Consider the following 20,255-nt stretch of genomic DNA (forward strand, 5'->3'; position numbering starts at 1 on the left):
AGGCTCCTCCACACGCGACCGCCCTCTGCCGGCTCCGCCTCCCCCCGAGACGCGCGGAGGCAAAGCTCCGTCAGGAGCCTCTCGTGCGCCCGCCTTCCTCCACCTGGGGCTGTAGCTGGACTGCAACTCCCAGCATCCACCCCAAGCCAGCCATGCTTTGGGGGAGGCTGGGCCCCGAGTAAAAAGCCTCGCTGAATTCACTGAGGTGTCCTTACCTAAGATTGGACTCTGTAACTCAGGGGTAGCTGACCTGTTGCCTTCCAGATGTGTTGGACGACAACTCCCAGAATCCCCTCAAGCCAGCCATGCTTTGGGGGAGGCTGAGTAAAAAGCCTCGCCGAGTCCACTGAGGCTTCCTTACTTAAGACTGGACTCTGTAACTCAGGAGTAGGTGCCCTGGTGCCCTCCAGATGTGCTGGACTACAACTCCCAGAATCCCCTCAAGGCAGCCATGCTTTGGGGAAGGCTGGGCCCCGTGTAAAAAGCCTCACTGAGTCCACTGAGGCTTCCTTACTTAAGGCTGGACTGTATAACGCAGGCGTAGGTGACCTTTTGCCTTCCAGATGTGTTGGACTGCAACTCCCAGAATCCCCTCAAGCCAGCCAGCCAAGCAGCAGCCAAGAGGTAGTAAGTGGTCCACCACAAATTGGCCAGCTGTTCAAGAGACAGACACACACGCACACGTGTGAGAGAAACAGAGGAATTGTTGTTTAGAGAGAGACTTATAAATCAGGGAACGTTCAAAATAACCAATTATAATTATGTGCCCTAGTAGCATTAAAAAAAGGGCCCCGATGGCTTAGTGGTTAAGACGCTGAACTGCAGACTGGAAGGTCGGCAGGACAGCAGTTCGAGACCCGAGTGCTGCGTGACGGAGTGAGCTCCCGTCTTCAGTCCCAGCTTCTGCCAACCTAGCAGTTCGAAAGCAAGAAATTGCAAGTAGATAAATAGGTACCGCCTCGGCGGGAAAGGTAACAGCATTCCGTGCACCTCGGTGTTCAGTCATGCCAGCCACAGGACCACGGAAGCGTCTTCGGACAGCGCTGGCTCTTCGGCTTAGAAACGGGGATGAGCACCATACCCTAGAGTTGGACACGACTGGTTGGGGACACCTTTACCTTTACATTTATCTGGCTATAGAGATATATTTATATGGTTATATGGATAGTTGGTCTGCATTTGTTGGAGTTGATGTATAATTCTTAGAAAGCCATATTGTAATACACACACACACACACATTTCATATGCATGCATTGTAATGGATATGTTCAAATTTATGTGGCTATTTTTTTCTTTTACTTATTTTATTATTACATTTATATCCCACCATTTTTCCTCTTGCAAGGAACCCAAGGCGGCTTACGTGGTCCTCCTCCTCCCCATTTAATGCTCACAACCACCCTGTAAGGTAGGTTAGGCAGAGGGTCAGTGACTGGCCCAAAGTCACCCAAATGAGCTTCATGGCCCAGTGGGGACTAGAACCCGGATCTCCCAAGTCCCAGTCCCACTCTACCATGCTGGCTCTTATTTGCTTTCATTTCAGTTATTTACTTTATTTAGGGCACAATCCAATGGAGATAGTCGGCTGCCTCCAAAATCCAAGATGACCAACTATCCAATACAGGGCAGGCAGAGCGTGGAGGGGATCTTCTCCTCCACGCTCCAGCTGCCCTGCATTAGCAGCTAGATGGCTGATTTTGGCTATCTAGATGGAGCGGGTGGGAGCGGGGGGGGGGGGGAGGAGGCCGGACAGCACATAAGCAGCATTGTAACACTTCCACCCTCCTTGCCCCACCCCTTTCCCCTGCTCCATGCTGCTCTTATGAGTGTGGAGCTGGGGACAAACTCGCCTCTTAGGGGGCAGGGAGACAATTTTCCGGGAACCGACCTCTGAGCGCTGGCTCTGAGGTCAGTTCCCAAAAACAGAATAATCATGTGGCCGTCTAGCCGCTGTCTAGCGGCCATAGGATTGCACCCTTACTCGTCTTTTTGTTCTTTGCTACATGTATGGATTCCTCTAACATGCTAGCCAATCCATAGCCAATGGTCAGGGATTCTGGGGGTTGTAGTCCAAAACATTTTTTTTTAAAACACTGAAATTGACAGATTTGTCAATTCTTCTTAGTCCCAAACATCTTGAGGCCACCAGGTTGCTGGCACCTGTTGTAGATGGACTCTATAACGTATAGGCTAAAGGAAAGCGATTGATATCAGAGAATCAGATGATAAAACACTGGACAGTTTTAGTTGCCCTCTTGCAGAAAGGATGTCACAGAACTGGAAAAGGTACAGAAATAGACAACTAAATTATCAAAGAGTTGGGTCCCCCTCCTTATATGAAGCCAGAGTTATTTGGTTTAGAGTGAAAAAGGCAATAGTGAAATCTTATGTGCATGCCGGCTCAGAAGTAAGTCCCATTGAGTTCAACAGGGCTTAGTCTCAGGTAAGTAGATAGGATTGTAACCCAAGAGATGTTTGTGTGCCCACCTGTAAAGTCAGGTTATCGAGCACCAGTGTCTTCTCCACGGCTCCTCCTCAGCTTTGGAATGCCATTGTGATGGAGTTGCGCCTCTCATTCACTACACAGTCGTTTAAGGGTGGAATTGTATGCATGTTTAGACAGAAAAAAGTCTTACAACTAGTTGTAGGCCTTTTCTCTGTCTAAACAAGCATAGGATTGTGCCCTATGTGTGTCTGAAAAACCTTTCTTTTTAAGGCTGCTTTGGATAAACCTTCAAATTGTTCATAGACTTAGATGCTAAGAACAACTATGCCAGCTTTCTTCTTCTGGTATTGCCTACATATTCTTATGTCTAATTAATCTTGCAATATACATCACTTTTGGAGGGCATGGCCCTAAAAAGTAGCCTATAATTCCCTATAGCATAGCTGGCTGGGGGATTCTGGGGGAAGTGTAGTGTAACGCATCTATAGGGCACCAAGTTGCAGAATAATAGTTCCTATGATAGGATAGATCCAGAAATGCATTTCTTATGCTCATTCTATTTGACTGAAGACAAAGCTCTTATTTCATCCCATGCCTCAGCTGCTCTGCTGATATTCTTGCAGAGTACGAATGACATCTTCATAACAGATAAGCTTTTTTTACCCTTCCAATCCTCCGATCTGTAACAAGTCCTTGTAGCTTCTTCTGCCCTTCAGATTCTCCGATATGTAACAAGCTACTGAAGTTTCTTCTGTAGAACACTGAAGACTCACAATATGAACCACATGGATTCTTTGTGTCTTTGCAACTAAAGCTTTCCCCCAACTCAGGGCATCCATATGCCCCCCTCCCACTTTTGGTAGAATGGTCCTCCATGAATTTGGCCAATCCCCCTTTAAAGCCAACTAAGCCAGTGGCTAGCACCACTTAAATAAATAAATAGCACCACATCTTGTCTGGCTGCAAATGTCATAGCTTAACTATGCCAAATGCCCAGTTACAAGATGGGGGATACATGGCTCAACAATACTACAAGCGAAAAGGATCTTGAAATCGTTGTAGATCACGAGCTGAATATGAGCCAACAATGTGATGTGGCTGCAAAAAAAAGCAAATACTATTTTGCACTGCATTAATAGAAGTATAGCTTCCAAATCCTGTGAAGTACTACTTCCGCTCTACTCAGCGCTAGTTAGGCCTCATCTTGAGTAGTGTGTCCGGTTCTGGGCACCACGCTTTAAGAAGGATGCAGACAAACTGGAAAAGGTTCAGAGGAGGGCAATGAAGATGATCAGGGGACTGGAAACAAAGCCGTATAAGGAGACACTGAAAGAACTGGGCACGTTTAGTCTTGAGAAGAGAAGACTGAGGGGAGATACGATAGCGCTCTTCACATACTTGGAAGGTTCTCAGAGAAGAAGGCCGGAATATCTTTTCGATCATCCCAGAGTGCAGGACATGGAACAATGGGCTCAAGTTATAGGTAGGGATGGCGGAGAATTCCGCCATGGATTTCAGTGAGGCCGAATGCACTGGCATTTGGCCTCCCACCCCCTGCCCCCCCGCGGAATCCCCCCCAAGGACGAAGCTTACCTGGGGCGGATTTTCCGGCGGCGGCAGCTGGTCTTTTGACCGGCTGCCGCGGCTGCCATTTGCGTCCTGCTGTTTGCCGTGATAGGCTACATAAGTATTTATGTAGCCTATCACGGCAAGCCAAAAAAAAAACACCAGCATACGCAAATGGTGGCGGCTACGGCAGCTGCAATTTGCGTTCCCTTTTTTTCGCCGTTTTAGCCTACGTAAATATTTACGAAAAAAAGGGGAACGCAAATAGCGTAGTGAGCACCATTTGCATTCCCCTTTTTTTTGCCGTAATAGCCTACATAAATATTTACATAGGCTAAAACGGCGAAAAATATGGAATGCAAATGGCGGCCGCTACCATTTGCATACACTTTCTTTTTTGGCCTGCCGTGATAGGCTACGTAAATACTTACATAGCCTATGACGGCAGCCTCGCCGGACGCAAATGGCGGCTGCGGCCGCAGCAGCCCGTCTGCAGCTGGAACTCTGGCTGTGGACGGCCCTGGCCTGCTGCTCCGCGGAGCCGGCTGGGCAGGATTCCGGGGGGGGGAGGACCGGATCGCCTCCCCCCCGAGGATTCTGGGGGAAGGGACGGAGCGCCTCCCCCCCCACCGCGAATCACATCCGTGAAAAGGTGACTTTCGTACATCCCTAGTTACAGGAAACCGGAGTCCGGCTGAACATCAGGAAAAACGTCCTGTTAGAGCAATATGACAATGGAACCAGTGACCTAGGGAAGTGGCAGGCTCTCCCACACTAGAGCCATTCAAGATGAAGTTGGACAGCCACCTGTCAGGGATGCTCGGATTCCTACATTGAGCAGGGGGCTGGATGCAATGATCTTATAGGCCCCTTCCAACCCCACTAATCTATGATTCTACTTCCTTCTGTCTTGAATTTCCCATCAATCAGCTTCAGTGGATGGCCTAGATTAGAGATGGGCGACTTGTGGCTCTCCAGATGTTTTGGCCTACAATTCCTATCAGCCCTAGACAGAATAGCCAAAAGTGAGTGTTGATAGAAATTGTAAGCCAAAACATCTGGAGGGCCACAAGTGCCCACCCCTAGTCTAGATTATGAGACCAGGAGAAAAAAAGTTCTATCTACTTTCTCCACATCATGCATAATCTTATAAACCTCTAGTCATTTTTTCTCAAAAGTAAAAGCCCTAATATTTCAACCTATCATAGTAGGGAAGATCCTAGTTCTTTTGATTGCTCTTTTCTTTGCATTTTCTCTAGCTCCATGATATCCTTTCTGAGATAACTAGAATTGTAATTACAGAGCTGACCCCCTGAGTCTTGTTCTTTTGAGAGGCTGCAACAGACCTCTCCTCTAGAGAAAGGTTTCAACACCCTCCCAAAACTTCAGAGCCCAATGAAAGGAACAATGGTATGTTTCCAAGACCGATTCAAGGTGCTGGTTTTGACCTATAAAGCCTTACGTGGCTTGGGAACACAATACTGATAGAGCGCTTCTTCTGACATGAATCTGCTATGCTAGTCATCGAAGGCTCTCCTCCAGGGAGGCTCAGAAGGTGGCAACAAGGGAGAGGGCCTTCTCTGTGGCGGCCCCACGATTCTAGAACAATCTCCCCAGCAAACCCCCTCTGGTACCAACACTGTTAACTCTTCAGTGCAAGGTTAAGATCTGCCTCTACTCCCAGGCACTTGGCAGCATATGATAAGTGTTTTAATTGGGTTCTGGGATTTTTATTGTTGTTAAAATTGTTTAGGTGTGTGGGTGTTGTCTCTTTATGTTTGTATGTAAATGGTTTTTTATATTATGTACAATATCATATTTTTAAGGTTTTAATTTGTGTAAACTGCCCAGAGAGCTTTAGCTATTGGGCGGTATAAAACTGTAATACATTAAAATGACTGAAAATGAAATGGCTTAATCCCAAATTGGTCTCCACATAAGCGAATCCCGCGAAGGCCAATGAGCAGTACATTCCATTAAATATTAGGGTCACAGCCAAAGCCAGTCTACTTCTTGGTGACAAGATGAAAATGGTTTCAGAAGTTGTTTGTGTAGAATTCAAGAAAAGGGGCCAGCACCTGAAGGGCCCTGTGCCAACCCCAACCCCTAGGGGATGTATCCTGGCCACTTAGTTACTTATCAGGAGCCTAAACTGATACAGAAAAAGTGTCATCTGTGATCATCGAACCTAATGGCAGACCACTTTGATAAGGATTAGGTGCTGGCTCTCCATTCCTTACTTGCTGCTTAAAACTGGTTCTATGTGCAAAATTGTTGCTGACAGGGGAGCAGAAATTATGTCAATGTTGTTCATGGATGCTTAGAAAAATAGCCTAACTGAAACTCCCCCCACACTTAGGCATTTCATACGCCCACTGTCCTCGGTGAGTTCTCTGATGTCCGATCAATTTATCTCTCCGAAAGAAACGTCTCCCACACTCTGGGCACTGAAACGGTTTCACTCCAGTATGTATTTTCTGATGTCTCAACAAACTCCCACTCCGACTGAAGCTTTTCCTACACTCAAGACATTCATATGGCTTCTCTCCTGTATGAATTCTCTCATGTTTCTTCAACTGTGCTCTCTCACTGAAACATTTCCCACACTGAGAACATTTGTATGGTTTCACTCCAGGATGAATTCTCTGATGGTTGGTTAAAGCTTTACTTTTAGAGAAGTATTTTCCACAGGAAGAATGGATTCTCTGATGACCAATCAAATGTTGTCTCTGCCTGAAACATTTCCCACACTGAGCACATTCGTATGGTTTCTCTCCAGTATGGATTCTCTGATGTCTCATCAAGCTCTCTCGCCAATTGAAGCTTTTGCCACACTGAGAACATTTGTACGGTTTGACTCCAGTATGAATTCTCTCATGCTCCTTCAAATGGACCCTTTGTCTGAAGCATTTCCCACACTGAGAGCATTTGTATGGTTTCACTCCAGTATGAATTCTCTGATGATTGCTTAAAGCTTCACTTTTAGAGAAGCATTTTCCACAGGACGAACATACATATGGTCTCCCTTCAGAGTCATACGGTTTCTTTCCTGTATGGTTACTCTGCTGTCCAGTCAAATCATCCCTTTTCATGTACACTGAGACTTCATTTTCTTTCTCACCTTTTTCAAGTCTCTCATGTTTCTCAAGGTCCAACTTTTGCTGGAAATCTCCCCCAGATACGGGACATCCGTAGTGGTCCTCCCCGGCATGCATCATAAGACGTTCTGATCTGTAGCGGTACCTTCTCCCATACTTGGAAACTAAGGGCATTTCTTCCCTCTTGGGCACCATGGCCGTCGGGCAAACAGAAGCTGCAGCATCTTCTACAAGGTCACCGGATTCATCCTCCCTCTTCAGTGGCTTCTTCTCTTGGTGCCATTTGACCTCGCTTCCCTGTCCATGAATTTCAGCTGCCACAAGAATGCTCCTTTCCGAAAGTTCTGCAAACGTGCCGTGTGTTTCCTCTGGCCCTGTCTCTCCCTGCTGAGGGTTCTCTGTCTTGATCAGACTTCTCTTCTCATCAGCTGGGGAGACAGAGAGCAGAATTCTGATCATGCTCTGGCCGCTTTATCTCCAACAGCCACCTTCCCTCCCTCGCCCGTTGATTCAGGGTGTGCCTAAAGTTGGACAAATGACGCAAAACAAGCCAAAGTGCATTTTTTTCTGATTCTGCCTAATTTATTCTACTGCTGCTAGACTGTGGGGCGGGTAAGGAGTTCTGCAAGGGTACCCCAGTCCAGGAGTACCAACAGGGTCTCACATGAACCATGTCCATTCCCTAGCACAAGTTGGCAATGAGGGTGTTTTCTGTCCTGAGGTCAGGCCAACAACCAGATTGAAAAGCATCTAAATAATCATGGTCCTCCAGGACTTCCTCGGGTTGGCGAGACATCACTTGCTCGATGTCCTTGCTGAAGAATGGCAAATTTGAGACTGGATCGGAATTTGGCTTAATTGTGGCTTTACCGCTGCCTCCTTCAGGGGGTGCTGGAACTACACTGCTCCTTAACAAAGCATTTACCACTTCTGCCATCCAGATGGACAGCCCAGGCAGATTTTATTTTTAATCATCAAGAAGGGCAAGGATCCAAAGAGTAAAGATTTCAGTCAAACTCAGACATTTAAGCAATGTAGCTTTGTGATCTAGATCCTTCCCATACTCAGAACACAGAGCAATTATGAATGTCCCACCTTAAGAGCACATAATGACCCAGTTTGCACCACACACTGGGGCTTACTGTGGGTTGTTTAAGCCACGGTGAGCCAAGGCATGTACCAGGAGCAATTTGAATATGCAATCCCTGATCGGGTGTTGTTGTTGTGTGAACCTGGCCCTCAGAGGTTATGCTAGGGTTAAACAACCCTCACATGACCCTACAGCAAGGGTTTAACCCTCGCATAACTCCCGATGGCTGGGTTCGGATGACATGGCAACCCTCTAAACGGGTGGGGTGGATATTCAAAACGGCAGCTGGCATACATCGCAGCTCATCGCGGGTTAAATAATCCATGATGAGCTGTTGGGTCATGCAAACCAGTTCATTGTTTCTCTCTTATACATATATTCCCAGATTTATCAAAGCAATATTTTATCTTGATGTTTTTCCCACATGCAGGACATTAAAAGGGGTTCTCTTCAAATATGCATCACAACAAGACCTGACTTGCTATGGTATTTTCTTCCATACATGGAGAACCAGGGTTTCCCCGCTGGTGTGGGCACTGAAGAGGTTGTGCTCACTGCTTTCTTTGCCTTCGCTAGCTATTTCTCCCTATGCCCTTTGGACTCACATCTCTGCTTATGAATTTCAGATGTCTCAGGAAAATCCCATTGATATATTTCTGCTAATGTTCCATGGATTTCCTCTGGCTCTCTTTCCTCTTCCTGAGAGTTCTCCAACTTGATCCTTTTCTTCTCATTACCTGAAGAGACAGACGAAAAATGGTGTTGACATTCTGACTACCTCTTTTCTAGACCTCTGTAATCTCCTCCTTGCTGGCCTTCTCTCCTGCAGACCTCCCTTTCCAGCTGATTTAGGATATCTCTGCTACACTTAGGGTGCAATCCTACGCATGTTTAGACATGAAAAAAGCCCTACAATTCCCAGTATGCTCCAGCCAGCATGGTTGGCTGGAGGGATGCTGGGAGTTGTAGAGCGATCCTGGGAGTTTTTCTATCTAAACATGCATAAGATTGTAACCTTACCTTTCCCCCACTTCTGTTTATAAGAACACATTGCTCCTCTCCTTACATGTATGTAGTTTTTACTTAACCCAAGTTTCTGCTCCTGAAATAATTTGGACAAGCCACAAAATCCACCGAAGAAAATCATGGCGACTTTTATAATCTGCTCCAGCTAATCATGGAAAGAAGGAAGAAACTATAGGGAGCCAGTGTAGTGGTTAGAGTGTGGGACTCGGACTCAGGAGATCTGGATTCTACTCCCCACTCGGCCATGAAGCTCACTGGGTGACTTTGGGCCCATCACTGACTCTCACCCTAACCTACTTCACAGGGACACTGAAGGCCAGGCCTACATCCTCCTAGTCTATGGTTCTTGTCTTGAACCATGGTTTCCTGCAGAAGTGGACAACTCAGAGACTTAAACGTTGGGAATTGTGCTCTGGGAGGCAAAAGGTTTCAGCACTACCACAACACAACCCCTGCCACACACACACACACACACCCACACACACACAATTTCCAGGCTGTTATGGGGGGAAATTATGATTTCTGCTGCAACGTTCTCCCATTGTGGGACATCTATATTGTTTTTCTCCAATGTGCTTCAAAACATGTCCTGAATGATAGCAGTACCGTCTACCGTATTTGGAAAAGAAGGGCTTTCTCCCTGCTTTTGTGTGTTTTTTTTGCTACAGAAAGCTCCAAAACCTTCTTTCGAACTTTTAGAAGCTCCTTCTCCTGTCCTCATTGGACTCACATCTTTCTTCATGCAACTCAGCCATCACTGGCACATTTCCTTGGCTTATCTTTGGCAGGGTACGGGGGGTTTCCTCAGGCTCATTTCCTCCACACTGAGGATTCTCCACCTTCAGCTGACCTCCCTTCCTGTCACCTGTAGAGACAGAGAGAGGAATTTTGCCCATGCTCCGGAGACTGTGTTCTAGACTCCTGCAATCTCCTTCCTGCTGGCTTTCCCTTCTGCCCTGTCTCCCTGTTCAGCGGATTCAAGATGTCTCTGCCACATTTTTTTTCCTCCCCTCTGCTTCTGTCCAAGTTCTCTGTGCTGAAAAAATCAAGGAAATGTGACTGTTTTGCACAACTGATCTACGTAACAGATAGTTCTACTCGTTTTGGCGGGGGGGGGGTGGCAGGCGGGCTGCAGGCATGCAGAGTAATATGGAAGTCATTGAAGACTTGTCCCCAAACCAGAGGAACTTTTTATTCAGCCTCCCCTCTCCCTGACCCAATATCCTACAGTAAAGTAATCAAGAAAGGACAGCTTTAGGGCACGATCCTATGCATGTTTCTGAGTGCTCATTGGATGGACAGATACTGAAGCTGAAGCTCAAATATTTTGGCCACCTAATGCGAAGAGAAAACTCTCTGGAAAAGACCCTGATGCTGGGAAAGACTGAAGGCAAAAGGAGAAGGAGACGGCAGGGGATGAGATGGCTAGATAGCATCACTGATGCAATGAATATGGACTTGAGCACGCTCCGGGAGAGAGTGCAGGACAGGAAGGCCTGGCGTGCTATGGTCCATGGGGTCATGAAGAGTCGGACACAACTGAACGACTGAACAACAACAACCTATGCATGTTTAGACAGAAAAATGCCCTACAACCCCCAGCATTCCCCAGCCAGCATGCTGGGAGTTGTAGGATTTTTTTCTGTCTAAACATGCATAGCATTGCGCCTGTAGGCATTTTACCAATCCTTAGTCAAAACCCACGTATGACTTATTTAGTATCATACATATATTTATAATTTAAAGAGGATCTCTCTCTGTCCATTTCTATCCACTCTTCCGAATTCAAACATGGCTGCTAGATCTGCTGATGCTTACTGGACCTCAGTGGAAGAGACACTTACCCAAAGGCTGCACGCTCCCACCATCCTCCTGCAGGACTTGCCAGAACATGGTCTGTTGGCCTGGCCGGGTTGGAGTCCGTTCAACCATGTGCAAAGATGCAGGTGCCTTTTTAAGGTTCATCAGTCCCTGGAAACAGGAACAATAAAACTTTGTCCCATCTTTCCCGTGAGTCCCTGCTGCACTACAAAACGTTCTCCACTTCTGCATTGCTGACCAGCCTGTAATTTCCTGGATTACTTTTTTAAAAGTTGGTGATGCACTGTCCACTTTCTAGCCCTCTGTTACAGAGACTGATCTTAGGGACATGTCACATTTATTTGTTAGAAGATCAGCAATTTCACATTTGAGTTCTTTAAGAACTCTAGGATGGGTATCACCAAGGCCCGGTGATTGGTTCGTTTTCAGTTAGTCAATAAGATTGAGAACATCTCTCTTTGCCTCATCTTATTTGATGAAGGCTACAGTAGGAAAACATCACTGCTTTCTGACAGGGTATCAAGAGTTCGCAAGGGCAGGCACTGCAGTATTCACCATACGGTGCCTTACTGTACATGTTGTGACAAATATTTGCCCCAGAAGCCTTTGCATCTGGCAAGACTCCTGCACCAACCTGCATAATAAGCTACCTTGGAAATATGTATCCAAAATAGTTATTTGGTCTTCTATATTTCTCTCATAAGCTTTTCTCTCCTATAAGTTTATACTTTTCATAGAAAAACAAATTATCTATTAAAATATATTATAGAAAATTTGAATCAGTTTGATTCTATCAAAGGCATTGTAATAGACGCATTAGGGCTGACATGCTGTGACTTTTAACTGAACCTTTCACTGACCAAGGAGGCTGCTATGGGAAAGATGAAATTTCCCCAGCTGAACCCAGAGGGGGAGTAGGTGTTTCAGATAAGGAAATTGACACAAATGACATGAAAAAGGAAACAAAACTAGAAACACGAGTAAGGGCGCAATCCTATGGGGAGAGGCAGCCGCCTCCAAACTTGGAGGTGACCACCTATCCAATACATGGCGGGAGGAGTGCGGAGGGGATCGGCTCCTCCGTGCTCCGGCCACCCTGCATTTGTGGCTAGATGGCCGGTTTTGGCTGTCTAGCCGCGGGACATCAGAGAGTGGGGTGGGGAGGGCAGACAATGCGTAAGAAGCGTCATACCGGCACTGACGCACTCCCTGCCCCTGGGACCTCCCCCTTTTGCCCCGTTCCGCACTGCTCTACTGAGCACGGAGCCCAGGGACGATCTGCACCAACTACAAGGGGGAGGGGGCAGGGAGGTGGTTCTCTGGGAACCGACCTTGGTGCGCAGGCTCCAAGAGTGGTGCCAGGAAACCGAACAATCCTATGGCCACTGGCTAGCGGCTATTGGTTAGCCAGTGGGTGATAGCGCTATAACCCACTGGCTAGCGGCTATTGGATTGCGCCCTTAAAGTAGTAAACAGGACCTACGAAAGAAACCCAGGTGGTATCCTGTTTGGGGAACTTAAGGATGAATGGCTCAGAAAAACTGACAAGATATGAAGTAAATTTATTATTTCCCAAACTGTACCTGAGAACTTTGGAAAAAATAATAACTAATTGTTAAAGAAATTCCGTTCTGCAGGAAGGAATCACATAAGCAGTGCTGGTAAGAAATCATTTAAATAGGAGAGGGAAAATACAGGGACTTCAGAACCAACCCAACATCAGTTCTCACAGAACGCAACATTGGTTCTCATGGAACCCAATATCTGTCCTCAGGAGGACAACGGCACCGGCCCTCATTGAGGTCTCTGCTCCATTTTGCTTCCAGTTCAGAAATGTCACTGGCTAAGATGCTTTAACGTTTAAAATGAAGGCAATGTTTCTAGAACTAAACTTAGAACGGTTTAAAGTGTGTTTTGCTGGCAAGCACTTAGCATTTTGTCTTATCTTTTATCATGAAATGTAGAAACTGCTGAAGATTGTAAAGATGAAAAGACATGCCTGCTCTCAGAGCCCTCTGTTAAAAAACACTCCATGTGTTAATACTGGAAATATTTTAATCTTACAATTCCTTGTTGTATCCTATCCTGTATTCCAGGCACAAAGTGACATTACCTGCTAATCCACGATTGGCTAAAACAAAAATCCCGTATCATAATACCCCTATACAAGGACGAATCTGTCACAATGCAGGTCATAATACTCCCTAAACACAAGATGCATCTGATCCTTATGTAAGTAATTTCTTGAAAAGCACAAAACAGCAACTCTGCAGTAGGGGTGGGCAGAAGGTTGATCTCCAGATGTTTTGGAATGCAACTCTGTGATGCCTCTGCCAGCATGGCCAATGGTCAGGAATGCTGGGAGTTGAAATCTGGAGATTTCCTCTGGAGATCTACCTTCTGCTCACCCCTCTCTAGAGCACACATATCTTTAAATACAGTGGCCCCTCTCCACAAAGGCAAATTTACCAGGGGATGTCACAGAAGGTCCCAATAGATCATACACTGTCACCCTGGCTCACATTCAGCCCTGGCCTTACAGGGAGCAAACTGACCCACCAGGATGTCACGTGCCTCGCTCACCCCAGCTTCGGCTGTTTCCTGTCCTTCCGGAGGCAGCAATAAACTGGAGTGGCTTTGACATTTGATTCCGCTACCTGTGAAGGATGTGGAAGAGAGATTTCAGAAGGGATTTGGTCCATCACTTTATCAGTAGGGAGATCAGGTGCAAAGGAAGGCCCGTTTCCTGTCTCTTTAGGACCTTGTTTGGATGTAATGTCGTGTTCAGCAGCAATTAATTAACCCGCAACCCCAAGCTAGCCCATCATTTTTGGGGGGGGTTCTTCAGCCCAGGAACAATCCCAAGTGCCTGGGTTCAGACGTCACGGTAACAAGCTACCAGTGCGGCATTCATAGGTTGTTGCTGGAAATTGGAAGTGCCTCATGTGCCACGCACATCCCTGGAATTCATGGGTTAATTAACGCACGAGTGGCTACTGAATGCTGATATTATGTCCAAACAAAGTCCTTGAGTTTGGTACAAGAGGGAATTTTGTCAGAAGCAACTTGTGATGGGGGGGTGGGGGGAATCTGCCCCTCTTCTGCATAGGTATTAAAGGTTCAGGAGCTCCGTCTTTCTCTGCACCTGGTCACAATCCAGAGTCACATGGTTAGATAGCATATATCTTTTGAATCTGAATACCCTCCCCAAGGTATTATTTTTGATTATTAAATATCCCCATCCCAGTTTCCCTGCAGATATTGTGTACATGGCAAATAATATTTTTAATTTTCTTAGGGAATGGGAAAATGATCCAGAGGAGCAGCAAATATTCTTTACAAGTCAATGAAAGCTGGTGGTTAGCATCCTCAAATATAAAACTTATCATCAAGGACCCATCTTAAGTCACCTGACACTACCAAAAAAGAAATGCCACTTCATCAGATGCATGCAACATAATCTGCAGATATAAATATATAACCTATGTATATGTACACACACACACACACACACACACACTACATATACAGCACATAATACACTCAGTTGTGGCGTAGTGGAGGGGTTGGAATTGTAAACATTTGAGGTCAGAAGGAAAAGAATGCAAAGTACAGACAGTGATAATTCAGGCAGAGACACCTTCTGTGAGGCTTTATGTGAACTCCCCCTCCCCCCCCCATGCAACAGGCCACCCACTCAGCAGGGGTTCCCAACCCTTAGGGAAGCATGAGCAAGGTCCTCTGGGGGAGGAGGAGGAGGCAGGAAAGTAAACCTTCTACAGACAGATCCCTGGATCCAACCCATTATAAAATCTTTAATGAGACAACATGGTCCTTTAAGAGGTCGTACAGACAGTTGATGTACAGCAATCAAAAGGGTTTTTAAAACAGATGTATAAAATCCTACATCACAGAATGCTTAATAATAACTCAATGTATCCTTACCCCAGAAATTGAGCTGACCATCACCACTGTTCTTGGTGTCTTCGTAGATCTGTCCCTGTGCAGCATCCAAAGGTTTCTTCTCTGCAGCTAGGGAATCCATGCATTCCTCCTGCAATGGCCCCTGAAACAGTGGGGACAGCCCCACTCATATGAGACGTGAAAGACTAGGAATATCACTGCTACAGGCAAGAGATTAATTTTGCCCCTCTAAATCCTACACTCTTGTGGGTATAATTCAAGGAGCTGTTTTTGGCAAATAACACCACAATCCTATACATGTCTACTTAGAAGTAAGTGCCATTACACTCAATGAGGCTAACTCTCTATTACGTGAGAATAAGATTGCAGCTTAAAGCTCTCAACAGTTCACTGGTTCTCATGAGGCTGTTCGGAGGCCAAGCAGGTTTTATCCTGCAACTTACTGGGGCTTCTGCTTCTGGATTCTTTGTGGGATTAAGCTCGGTTCCTTTACACGTGCCTTTTTCGGGGGGTTTCTTTCTCTGCCTTTCTGTGTTTAATTATACAGCCACTAGATGGTGCTGTGGTACAGCAGAATTGTGCAATTTCACACTACAACTATAACCGTATTCAGAAAAATACTACACTTTCCTCTATCTAAAAAACCCCCCTGATAATGGGGGAGGATGATGGCGTTGTGTAAAGGACCTGCCAACTACCGTGAGTGTGCAATGACAAGCGCACAATAAAAGCCTCGTGTAGAAAGGCTATATACACTTGTGAATACCACACAGTTCTGCCCATTTCTTTTTCCTGTCATGGCTTACGAGCCTTAAAAAAACAACATAGGAGGCACAATTTCTACAGGTGCAGCAGTTCCTCCGTCACTACATTCACACCCTGGGAAAAGCTGCACCTTTGGATTTCCCTATCTATTCATCCGCCATCAAACTGCCTGAAATAATACTTACCTTACAAGATTGTTATAAAGGTAAGTGAAAAGAAATTCTGCAAAGCAAGGGTGGGGAAGGAGTGGCCCTCAAGGCTGTTTGTGGGCTATGATTCCACTGTTAAATAATGATAACTAGCACTGATCATTTTCAACATCACAGTCACTGATTATGGATAGGAAAGGAATCATCGTTACCACATCTGAGTTGTTATTGTTGTTTTAAATGGTGCTTTTACTGCTTCTACTGTAGCAGGATTGTGTTTTTATTCTTGTGAGCTGCCTTGGGGGCCATCAATGGGCCCAAAAAGTAGTATATAAATGTTTCTATAAATCAATCAATAATACATAGTTTTTGGCCATAAAGTGATCAATATTACAACTCCAATAAACTGTCCTTATTGGATTTAACAGAAACATTTCATATTGAACATGGGTGCTCATATTATTTATTTATTTCTTTATTCATTTATTTCATTTCTATACCGCCCAATAGCTAAAGCTCTTAGTTTGGATAAGGTAGTGGTTTCAGCATATTCAGGGGGCTCTCCATATATGGAGTTGCAAAAGTAAAACATAAAGATATTTCTGAAAAAATAACAAATGGATCAGCAAGGCCCTGTGCTCAGTGAATTCCAGGACCTATGGAAAGTTGAGGGCAAATTCATCATTTTTAATCAAAAAACCAGAGTTCCAACAACCTAATCCACATTCTGTCCACTTAAAGGCTCTGGGAATTAAACATTAAAACCTCACCTGCCACTTCCCTCCCTCGACCTCCTGCTGGCTCATCAGAAAGTCCTCTGCCAGGGCCACAGCCTGGGAACAGCTGTCCGGCCCTCCTGCTCGGATCCAGCTCTGCAGTTCTGGCGGCAGGCTGGCCAGGAACTGCTCCAGGATCAGCAGCTCCAGGATCTGCTCCTTGCTGTGTCTCTCCGGCTTCAGCCACTGGCAGCAAAGCTCCTGGAGCTGGCTGTGAAGCCTTCGCGGGTCTTCCACCTCCTGGCAGCAGAAGTGCCTGAAGTGCTGGCGCTGCGCCTCCATTCTCAGGGCTTCTGCTCGCAAGATGACAGCCTTCACTTTCCCATAGTCCTCCTGATCCCTGGCTTCCAGGCTTCGAAAGACCCGTTCTGCTTCCCCACTCAGAGCTGGCAGGAGCCGAGCTGCCCACTCTCCTCTAGGCCACCGGCAGGCTTTGGCCACTTGCTCAAAGGAGGCTAGAAAGGCCTTGGCATCTTCCCATGGGGTGGTCTCTGACATCACTGGCTTTCCACCTCCTGTGTAAATCGGCTGCAGTGTCCTCAGCAACTCCTGCCATTGAGCTTCCCAGCGTTCTTGCATCCCCTTGGATGGTTCCCCTTTGCCCTCTTGCAAAATTCCCCATCCTGGCCGCTTTATCATATATTCAGGATGAAATGCACTGGTGGCTTTTCCTGCTCCTTCTTGTCCCTCTTCTAATTTGGGGCCTACAGAATTTTCTTCTGTCATTGTTTCCCCTCCTCACTCTCAATTCTAGAAGTAGAGACCCAGCAATTACCCTTTTCAAAGGTTGATTCCAGGCAAAATTCTCCGTTCTCTATCCCCTGGAGTCTTATTAGGGCCACGAGGACTCCAAGGCCATTCCTGGGTGTATTCAGTACTTGTGTTTCTTCCTGAGCTACAGAGATACATAACAGAATGTGAAAACACCAGGAAAAAAGAAACTGGAAGAAACTGGCACATCAGAATGTATTATCCTCCCTTCCAAAGGTTAGTAAAAGTAGAATCACCCATCCCCCAATGAAAAGGCAATTTAAATACATCATGGAGGTATTAAAAACCCCATCTTGGATATTTTCTAGTGAGTGGCGACCTCCCCCGACCCAAGAGTAATAGTTTGGCTTGTATCTAAATAGCTTGTTTTGCATGTCTTTTGTTCCACCACATCAGGCTTTTTGGAAGAGAACATTACAAAGTTACTTTAAATATTGATTAGGATGGTACAAGGTATGCTTCTGACATCCATTTGCCCCATCCCTTGTAATCAAAAACAATATCCTCCTTGTCCAACCGGACCTTTTAAATTGAGTCCCACAGACACACATCAAATGTACTGTAATATTGATGAATAGGCTCTAGGAAATACTGTGTAACATCCCTTACATCAGGAGGGGGCAACTTGTGTCCCTCCAGATGTTGTGCACTACAGCTCCAATCAGCCCTAGCCAACATAGCGAATAGTGAGGGTTGATGGGAGTTGATGTAGGTCTCTGCCCATTTCAGGAGTAAGGAATCCTTTGGCAACTGCATAAATATACCCCCGTTTTTTTACTTGAGGGTTAGTGGTTGTAGTTACCTTCTTCCATCCTCCTGAATATCTCCATTTCCTCGATTCCCCTCTTTCTTTCCCCCTTTAATTCACCTCTCCTGCAGCCATTCAGAATGAAAATTCCCTCCAAGGGAAAAGGGGGCTACCCTAATGACATGCTTGCCCCCTTCTCAAATTTCTCCACTTCTGAAACCATTGTTATTACTGGCATCAGTGTGCACAGCACTTTACAGAGCAAACCAGGGCAGCTACCTGACCAGAGAAGCAGCATTCAAAATGAGAGGGGTGCAATACAGAAGAGACAAAGGGATTACAACACCCTTGTAATGTAGTAAAAGAGATTCTCTGCGTACTATAGCTAGGAATGGACTGAGCTGAGAGATAGTGGCTTAGGATGGCAGTCTATGTAGTCTGGTGCAGGGGTGGGCAGAAAGTACATTTCTAGGTGTTTTGGACTTCAACACCCAGCATTCTTGACCACTGGTCATGCTGGCAGAACCATCTGAGAGTTTAAGTCCCAAATATCTGGAGACCTACCTTCTGCTCACTGCTGGTCTAGTGTTATCCCTACACTGCAGGTGGGGCTGTTGTTTATGATGATAACCCTATAACGTACTCCAGCAGTATTGATTAGACTCCACCCTTAAAGGTGACCTAAAAATAATTTTAAATACAATATTATCCCCAAGCAGGGAAGAGCAGTGAAGGCTGAATAGTTTAACAACAACCCTGTGACGTAGCCCATCCATGTTCCCTCCCACATTTCTGATTCAGGAGGAGCTTGCAACATCCTAGTAACAGAGCCTGGGGCTGCCATCTCCCAGATGGCATAGGAGGGGCCTGACACAAGCCATGCCCGCTCTGCCAAGTGGTCTCCTCCAGGTGCAACCCTCCTCCCGAAGACAAAAACTACGGGGCTTCTGCTCCTTTAATCGTTGCGCGGAAGAGGGGTGACCAGCAGGCTAGCGCCCCAGATGCGCAGGGCTTCAACTCCCAGGAGCCCCAATGGTCAGGGGAATGCTGGGAGTCGCAGCCCAAAACATCTGGGGATCTACTTCCAGCCCAGCCCGGCGAATCGGAGCAGGTGCTGCTTGCCACGCAGCTACCCAGCCCTCCTAGCCGCGAAGCCGGCCGAGCGGTGCCGAGGACCACCCTGCCGCCTCGCCTCGCCCACCCGCGCATCTCAGGGGCGGGCGGGAGGCGCTCTTTGACGTGGGGCAGCGCTGCCGCCGCCGCGACCACACCGAGCTCCCCCAGCACAACAGCAAACGGCGAGGAAGCGGGTGCGCCGCGCCGCGCCGCTGCTGCTCGCCCGCCCCAAGCACTCACGCCGTCGGGCCGGTCCGCTCGGCTGGGGCGGCCGCGCGGGGCGCAGGCAGGCAGGCGGGCGGCGCAAGAGGGGCGCCCGGCGGACTTCGGGACGCCCTCTCGCTGGGCCGCGAAGAGCGGGACGCCGCCCCTCTCTGCGGCAGCTGCTGCCGGCGCCGCGCTCTCGGCCGCTTTTGCGGCCTCCGCTGCTCCGTCTCGTGATTTAATGGCGGAGCTGCGAAAGGCCGACGAGGCTCCACACGGCCGCCCCCTGCTGGACGGCTCGATCCTTACGGCGCCCCCTCCCTTCCAATTACACGGGCGCAAAAAGGATCCTGTGCACACGGACTCGGGCGCTTCCAGACGAGGCTTTTCTTACGCCATCGCCCTGCCTCGTTCACGGATTGGGCGGGGGGGGGGGATGACGACGTCTTCCACTCAGCGCCCTCCTGTGTTTTCCCACTGCTTCCTCCAGCTCCTTTTTTCCCCCCAACCAGCAGAAAGGCCGGTAAGGATGGGAAGCTGGTGTTTTATACTGAAACATTTCACATTTCGAAATCTGCTTATGGAGAGGAAGTTTAAAATCTATACGTTTATAAACTGGATGTACTACTGGTGATCTTTTTGTTTTGGAATGCAGTATCATGCGCATGACATCACCTGCATATCGGTTGATAAGGAGGAAAAAATGGGATAGCGGCTGCACAGCGCCTTGTGCTGACTGTTCACACTAGGAGCC

The 20,255-nt window shown here is 47.0% G+C and overlaps 1 protein-coding gene across 7 annotated transcripts; it reads right to left on the reverse strand.

The window, feature by feature from the left end:
- Positions 1-356: 356 nt before the first annotated feature.
- Positions 357-19,915, reverse strand: LOC146355966 (uncharacterized). 7 transcript variants are annotated; one of them, XM_084831315.1, is made up of 8 exons: positions 19,538-19,915; positions 16,657-17,557; positions 14,994-15,114; positions 13,632-13,705; positions 11,072-11,198; positions 9,958-10,092; positions 8,807-8,938; positions 357-7,539 (listed from the first exon to the last, which is right to left on the reverse strand). In XM_084831315.1, the coding sequence occupies exons 2-8, from the start codon at positions 17,386-17,388 to the stop codon at positions 6,347-6,349; spliced, it is 2,514 nt and encodes an 837-aa protein (XP_084687441.1). In that variant the 5' UTR covers positions 17,389-17,557; positions 19,538-19,915; the 3' UTR covers positions 357-6,346. The 7 variants fall into 7 exon arrangements, with proteins under 7 accessions (XP_084687441.1, XP_084687443.1, XP_084687439.1 ...); XM_084831317.1 differs by having other exon boundaries at positions 13,623-13,705; positions 19,538-19,828; XM_084831313.1 differs by having other exon boundaries at positions 13,608-13,705; positions 19,538-19,825.
- Between the last annotated feature and the right edge of the window lie 340 nt (positions 19,916-20,255).

Source organism: Heloderma suspectum, chromosome 2 (assembly GCF_057233095.1).
Source record: "Heloderma suspectum isolate Gila_16-S chromosome 2, 16-S_ref, whole genome shotgun sequence".
Classification (NCBI taxonomy): Eukaryota; Metazoa; Chordata; class Lepidosauria; order Squamata; family Helodermatidae; genus Heloderma; species Heloderma suspectum.